This window comes from Coregonus clupeaformis, chromosome 16 (assembly GCF_020615455.1).
Source record: "Coregonus clupeaformis isolate EN_2021a chromosome 16, ASM2061545v1, whole genome shotgun sequence".
Classification (NCBI taxonomy): Eukaryota; Metazoa; Chordata; class Actinopteri; order Salmoniformes; family Salmonidae; genus Coregonus; species Coregonus clupeaformis.
The window spans coordinates 38,521,580-38,529,755 of record NC_059207.1 but is presented as its reverse complement, the minus strand read 5'-3'; the positions used below and the strand labels follow the sequence as shown (position 1 = coordinate 38,529,755).

General features: G+C 43.5%; 1 protein-coding gene across 1 annotated transcript; it reads right to left on the bottom strand.

Moving 5' to 3' along the window:
* Nucleotides 1-1,147: 1,147 nt before the first annotated feature.
* Nucleotides 1,148-4,464, bottom strand: LOC121584780 (frizzled-10). Its single transcript, XM_041900890.2, has one exon. The coding sequence runs from the start codon at nucleotides 3,609-3,611 to the stop codon at nucleotides 1,875-1,877; it is 1,737 nt and encodes a 578-aa protein (XP_041756824.1). The 5' UTR covers nucleotides 3,612-4,464; the 3' UTR covers nucleotides 1,148-1,874.
* Between the last annotated feature and the right edge of the window lie 3,712 nt (nucleotides 4,465-8,176).

The following is an 8,176-nucleotide window of genomic DNA, read 5'->3' as shown; positions in this document are numbered from 1 at the left end:
CCCACCCAAATTAGTACGCTAACGGATATATTTGTTTCAGTCAATAGCCTACCATGCTATTGAAAACTGGTCTCAGTCAATACGATAGCCTGAAATCCAGGCCAGATGTTTCTTTAAAGAAATATCACTATGCCTGGGTGATAAGAGGAGGGTAGATGACAGACAGTTTATTTTGTTTACAGTTATCCTCTTCTCAAAGCCAGACCCTTCAAACTGCCTAATCCTGTCCTGAATGACTGTAGGATTATTGCATAACCCCCATCCCTAAAACACACATGCATGAAAACACGTGACTGAATCAGTGGCCTGACAAAAAAGCACAAAAACTAAATCATTGTCTTTGTGTTATCTCAACTTAACTGCATAGATGTTCATCTATAGGCCTACAGAAGTGTGAGCATAACTGTAATTAGAGAAATCCCATTAAAGCAGTGGACTGATCATCTCAATAACATAATCAAAGCCTGACTTGAGTGAGTTCTTTGAGTGAGAGGTTATTTGTGAGAGGATCATATCAGACCAAACAAACATAAAAGCCTTTGTTTCCTTATAGATTATGTATGAAACATGGAAGTTAATAGATACATTTTAATAGGAGTGGAATATGAAAGCCTCACTCTCAAAAATGACTCTACACTAATATAAAAGTGCTTTGTTCATAATCTCTTTGATGTCATCAAACATTTTTCTATTAGTCAACTCTAATAAATGCGCTATGAGGGAGTGGGCTCTGGATTACCCATGATGCTTTCCTTCTCAACAATTAAAACAGACATGTACAGATATCATTGTTTCTACATCCTGTATGTACTTCACTGAGAGCTCACTCCATTCTATCAGGTATCAACAGAAGTCTGAGTATTCATAAGGCTAACTTCAAACACCAATGTAATTAAAAGCATAAACCTCTCAAAAGAGAGAGATACTGTAAGTCAAGTGTGTGCACGGCTGCACGGACTATCACACACACAAGTACACGCTCAGACCACAGTGGATGATTGAAATATCCCATACCTTCACATCAATGGTAAGTGATGACTATCTTCAAATGTCCAATGTAATAATTTGTCATACAAATTGAGAAATGTGCTTTTCGTAAAAACCCATGGTGAACTCATTCACATGACAGATAAAATCCACACAGTTATAATATACAATTCCAGATTTCAGGACATTTAAAACTGGAATGTTTTATTAATTTTTTTTATAAAACATGAACTTTAAGAAATATATACAAATGCTCCCTTGTGCTATAAAACAGCAAAGATACAACAACAGGAAAACTGTCTGTACAAATATTAACTTTTGCGATGCCCAGTGCTTGTTGATTTATTTGTGGCATGAATTTGCTTTACAATAGGCAGTCCATGTAGTCCTGAGCCCCTTTCAACAGCTGCTTTCTCACTTCAGTCCAAACATGTATGACTGCCTTGATTTCCATTAAAAAGTCACACAACATAACACTAAAGGGTCTCGATCTCCCAGACCATTCACTCCCTTTGTCAGTGGAGTCTTTTCATTGTCTTTAATCTGTTTCTACAGTACTGTCTTTTTTGCCACTAAGGAAAACATTTATTGCACATTATTCAAGCAACTCCATGACACATCCAAATGGTTTATTCCACTTTCTTTGTCTTGGAAACAAATTTTTTTTTTCTATATCATGTTCTTAAATGGATAAGTGGTTCCAGGAGTAGCATATCTTTTAAACAAAGGCTGTCCTTGTAGCTTGAGATGGATCAAGATAAGAAAAAATATACTTAAAATAAATATGAACATTGTTGTCTCTTGTTGGCACTCTGATTATAATGTCTGTTGTAGGTAAGGGCTTTAGAAGGGTGTTGGTTTCGCAGACTGTCTGTGAGAGCGCCAGCTCATACGCATGTAGGAGGGGGCCTGGTAGGCTCATACTTCGTGCTGTGCCCTTTGAGTGCTGGGTGAGGCTTGACGTAAGGCCCACTGCTTGTGAACACACTGGCAGGCTTCCTCCTCGTCCTCTTCTTCAGCTTCCTGCTAAATACATTCTGCCACGACTGCAGTGTCTTTGAGGTCCAGATCCACATGCCACTTGTGATGCCCACCACTAACAGCATGAAGATCTTAACCATGAAGATCTCCACAGCCGGGATGGAGCTCTTCATACCACACTCCTCAGACTCTGCATTGTTCCTGCTGCTGTCAACACACTTCTGATCCACGGCCAGCCTCCTCCAGTAGTCCATGTTGAGCCTCTCATAGAAGTAGCAGGCGATAACGCAGGTGGCAGGTACAGTGTAGAGGACTGAGAACACTCCGATCCGCACCATCAGCTTCTCCAGTTTATCCGTGTTCTCCCCCTCCGTCTTCATGATCTTGCGGATGTGGAACAGGGCCACGAAGCCCGACAGCAGGAAGGAGGTGCCGATGATGAGGTAGCAGGAGAGTGGGATGAGCACGAAGCCTGTGAGAGCTTTCACGTCCATGCTGCCCACGTAGCACACCCCCGTCAGCTCGTCCCCCGCCACCTTCCTCATCACCAGGATCATGATGGTCTTGATGGCCGGGATGGCCCAGGCCGCCAGGTGGAAGTAGCTGCTGTTGGCCTCGATGGCCTCGTGGCCCCACTTCTTCCCTGCAGCCAGGAACCAGGTGAGTGTGAGGATGACCCACCAGAGAGAGCTGGCCATGCCGAAGTAGTAGAGGATGAGGAAGACAATGGTGCAGCCCGTGCTTTCCAGTCCCTCCTGGATGATGTACTGGACCCCACTGTCCCGGTCACAGGCGATACTGTCTGCCCCCACAAACAGACGGATCAGGTAGCCCACAGAGTAGACACAGTAGGACATGGAGAGGAAAATGATGGGCCTCTCTGGGTATTTGAAGCGCTGGGGGTCGATAAGGAAGGTGAGGACAGTGAATGAGCTGGAGATGAAGCAAAGGATGGACCAGATAGCCACCCACACCAGAGAGAACTGCTTATCTCCCTGACTCCAGTACACATCCACTTTGGGGTAGCACTTGGGGGCGCAGGACTCACTCTTCTGTACATAGTGGAACTTGCCTGGGTTACTGCAGGCCTCCTTGCTCTCCGTCTCCTTCATGGGCCGATGAAGCCTGAAGTCAGGACGCTGGGTGTGGGAGCCTTTGGGGGGCTCGTCTGAACCGTTGTTGGGGGCCTCCATGCAGAGGTTGTTGGGGTCATTTTTGGTAGGTAGTCTGGAGCAGTCCAGGGAGTCAGGCCAGCGGAAGTTGAACTGCTCCATGATAGGGGAGCACTTTTGCCTGGCCTGCTCACACATCACTCTGCAGGCAGGGATGGGGGTGGATACCTGCTCCGTGCACATAGGTGCATACAGCGAACAGAGAAAAAACTTGAGGTGAGTGTGGCATCCAAACCCTATGAGCGGGGCAAACTCATGTAGCTTGATGGCTGCCTCATTCTGGTCCTCATGGCCCATCAGATTGGGCATCCTTGTCATGTTGTAGCCAATGTCCTTACAAAGGGGGATGACAATCTGTTGACATCTCCCCTCACCTGGCCGATCTGGGTCTATGGAGCTAATGGCTGAGCAGCCACCACTCAGACAGACCAGCAGCACATTGATAAGGCTCCTTTTAGCAGTGGAATGCATAGTCTGTCCTCTTGTAACCTTTTAGTGGCAAACAATTGAAGATAAAATGTCACTTCTTAGGATAAAGCAGAAGTTGTGTCTCCTACAGGAAAGGTCTACTAAAAAGCTTTCTGTAGCTTATGTTTTATGAATGTGCCAAACTGTGGATGAAAACTCACAATTGTCTATGAAAAGACCATCGTTTCACCTTTTAACGTGTAGGCTAATTCCTTTGATTAGAATTTAACTCCAGAGACAATTCCAAAAAAAGTGAGAATAATTTTCCCTCAAAATAATGGTCGCTTACCATAATGTCCATGCTTTGAAGTGTATTAATTTGTTCCAGAATAATCCAACATATTAAGAGATTAAATGCATTTGTGGTAGTTGTGTCTAGTCCGTCGCACCATTTATTTTTCTGTCTGCCTTGGTTCTTTCTCTGATTGGATAAAAGTGTTCCGATCCTGACAAACGTTCCAGCGCTTCTCAAAGTGCGTTTAGGGACAGTCCTCCTCAGTTTCAACAACGTCAGGACGGAATCCTCCTGCTTCTGTCCTGCACATAGACATTAAAATCAGGTCCTGCAGCACGAGTGGAACCAGTCTGTCATAACTTCAATATTTACCAACTCAACTAAATTGTTCTTCCTCTTGCACTGCGTTTGGGTAGGCTAAGTGCGTACGATAAATCCACGCAAACGGTGTAGTAACCTTATAAACTAAAACAGAGTTGTGGTCTATTCCTAACGAAGCACTCTGGAGACAGACCTAATCAGTTTGGAGTGGTTGGTGGCATTTCTCGTTTGAGCTGATCGTCGCCACCGCCCTGGACTAACCTGCCAAAAGATCCGCCTTCAAAGACAGCTACTTTGCATAAGAAAGATGAAACTGACACGGTGATTATTTTCAAATCGTGCGGAACAGCCAGTAGAATAGACCAACCATCACAGCATTTTAGAGCTTGTTCGCAGCAAACTACTCATTGGCCATTTGCTCTATTTCCGACTAAAACTTTAGATACAAAAGTGTCAGAATTTAGCACGTTCCAGCGCAGGTATATGCAGACACCAAACGTAGCTAAAGACAACCCAACTGTCTTTCTGGCTCCTTCCAATCGAGATAGACATATGTTCTTTTCTTTGCCACAACTGACAATTTTCACGGTCCGTGCATTGTGGTAAAATAGAATGAGGTTGAGATAACACGAGTTTTTATCTCCCAATTCCCCTTATATATTTTGTGAGTCGGGTAGTGCGTTAACGTGTTGACAAAAAGCAACAATTTAAAAACCACTAGAGCAACCACTAGCCTATACAATGTGAATAATGTTTTCCTTCCATTTCGAACATAATTATAGGCTATGACCTGATGTAGGCTATGGAGATCCCCATTTCATCACAGAATAGCCGATTCATAATTGTTTCAGGAATAGGTTACATTGTTTTGTGTGAAATTTGAACTACAGTAAAATCCATATTCAGTATATAAGGGAGTTATGCTCAGGAGGTACAGTGAAGGGAAAAAGTATTTGATCCCCTGCTGATTTTGTACGTTTGCCCACTGACAAATAAATTATCAGTCTATAATTTTAATGGTAGGTTTATTTGAACAGTGAGAGACAGAATAACAACAAAAAAATCCAGAAAAACGCATGTCAAAAATGTTATAAATTGATTTGGATTTTAATGAGGGAAATAAGTATTTGACCCCTCTGCAAAACATGACTTAGTACTTGGCAGCAAAACCCTTGTTGGCAATCATAGAGGTCAGACGTTTCTTGTAGTTGGCCACCAGGTTTGCACACATCTCAGGAGGGATTTTGTCCCACTCCTCTTTGCAGATCTTCTCCAAGTCATTGAGGTTTCGAGGCTGACATTTGGCAACTCGAACCTTCAACTCCCTCCACAGATTTTCTATGGGATTAAGGTCTGGAGACTGGCTAGGCCACTCCAGGACCTTAATGTGCTTCTTCTTGAGCCACTCCTTTGTTGCCTTGGCCGTGTGTTTTGGATCATTGTCATGCTGGAATACCCATCCACGACCCATTTTCAATGCCCTGGCTGAGGGAAGGAGGTTCTCACCCAAGATTTTATGGTGCATGGCCCCGTCCATCGTCCCTTTGATGCGGTGAAGTTGTCCTGTCCCCTTAGCAGAAAAACACCCCCAAAGCATAATGTTTCCACCTCCATGTTTGACGGTGGGGATGGTGTTCTTGGGGTCATAGGCAGCATTCCTCCTCCTCCAAACACGTCGAGTTGAGTTGATGCCAAAGAGCTTGATTTTGTTCTCATCTGACCACAACACTTTCACCCAGTTCTCCTCTGAATCATTCAGATGTTCATTGGCAAACTTCAGACGGGCATGTTAATGTGCTTTCTTGAGCAGGGGGACCTTGTGGGCGCTGCAGGATTTCAGTCCTTCACGGCATAGTGTGTTACCAATTGTTTTCTTGGTGACTATGGTCCCTGCTGCCTTGAGATCATTGACAAGATCCTCCCGTGTAGTTCTGGGCTGATTCCTCACCGTTCTCATGATCATTGCAACTCCACGAGGTGAGATCTTGCATGGAGCCCCAGGCCGAGGGAGATTGACAGTTCTTTTGTGTTTCTTCCATTTGCGAATAATCGCACCAACTGTTGTCACCTTCTCACCAAGCTGCTTGGTGATGGTCTTGTAGCCCATTCCAGCCTTGTGTAGGTCTACAATCTTGTCCCTGACATCCTTGGAGAGCTCTTTGGTCTTGGCCATGGTGGAGAGTTTGGAATCTGATTGATTGATTGCTTCTGTGGACAGGTGTCTTTTATACAGGTAACAAGCTGAGATTAGGAGCACTCCCTTTAAGAGTGTGCTCCTAATCTCAGCTCGTTACCTGTATAAAAGACACCTGGGAGCCAGAAATCTCTCTGATTGAGAGGGGGTCAAATACTTATTTCCCTCATTAAAATGCAAATCAATTTATAACATTCTTGACATGCGTTTTTCTGGATTTTTTTGTTGTTATTCTGTCTCTCACTGTTCAAATAAACGTACCATTAAAATTATAGACTGATCATTTCTTTGTCAGTGGGCAAACGTACAAAATCAGCAGGGGATCAAATATTTTTTCCCTATCATGTTTAGCATAAAGTAGGTTTTTAGTGACTCAGACATCTATTTATAATTTCTCCATATAGCCACCATCAGGCATACATGTAAATATTCACAGTAGTCCTCAGGGATCTTTGCTGCCTTTAATGTCTGCACATGTATGTCCATCTAAAGAGGCAGACACACACAGTGGGGTAATATTTCCGCTTGACCAATCTAATCAAAAAGCTGCTCACTACCTTTCATTGAACACACCTGTTCCCTCCTAACCAAATAGGAACATTTTCACAATCTACCATTCAATCATTTACAACACTTAATTTCCAGCCCTCATACATTTTACCAGACACTTTTCACAATCCACCATAAAACATTTTATAAGATACTTCCAAACCCATTATCCTACAGTTGGACCTAGAGTGTTTCAAGCTTTTCTCCCGTGTTTATAATCAACATATATAGGCCTAGAGCTTTTACATCATGATTGATTTTAAATCAGTCTTCTTTCCGTAAGAACATACTAGCATAACAAATCTGATTGTTTGCACATTTATTTCACAAAATGATACTGTTTATTCTTTAAATAAAATAGGATGTCTGAAAATCGGTTATAACCATTCTATAATGACTTATGAGAACATCTTAGTTCTCAATTGTAAATGGGCAGATTATGACGAAAGGAAAGTGCCTGAAGGAGAAACACTGAGACAAATCCATTTCAGTCTTGTTGGAGTTGATTCATCATCTGCGTCTGATCTTGGCACTGAGGAGTGGCCTGGGTTACCACTAGGAGCTGTCAGTGCATACCACAGTTCAGGCCTAACCCCAGCAGTCATCCTCTGGTAGTGTCATAGTGCCAATGAGTAGTGTAGGGTGGCTGTTATTAGTCTCTTTGTCTGTTTTAGTTTCAGACAGGCAGTGATGGGAAGAGTCTGTCTGGTGAGGCTTTAATGATGGCTCCCGTTAAAGTTATCTCAGAAGAGATTTGGTGGGGTTCAGTTCAGTGTGGATATGTCTCTTTTTTTAATTAACTGATTATGAAGTCAATGTAGGCTACTCATCTCTGTCTGTGGTAATAAAGAGGTGGTACCGGGGACGGGGGGATTGGACGAGGGGGACTATTATGAGCCTTGATGGAACAGTATTAGCTTTGTATTATCTCAGCACCTGTTCTCACACCCACTACAATCACTACATGCATTCCCTTATGGCATGTAACTGTACATGACAGAGAAACCATGTCTGTTGGATATACCCTTGAAGACATTTTAGATGTCCTTAGTGTCTCTCACTGTTTATGACTATTCTACTATGACAGTGCTGCTAGTTTGGGAGAGTGGTTACTACTGCAGTGATATGGACCTCAAAGTGAACCACATGTAGTCTAGCGGCATGGCTCCATGGTTGAGGTGAGGGCCTCTGCAGCAGGGTGGCATGGCAGGGAGAGAAGGATATGGAGGACCCCTCCAGAGTGTCTGTGACACCAGATCCCTCACAGCT

Coding starts and splice junctions, on each gene's coding strand:
- LOC121584780 (XM_041900890.2), bottom strand. CDS start 3,611: ATGCATTCCACTGCTAAAAGGAGCCTTATCAATGTGCTGCTGGTCTGT.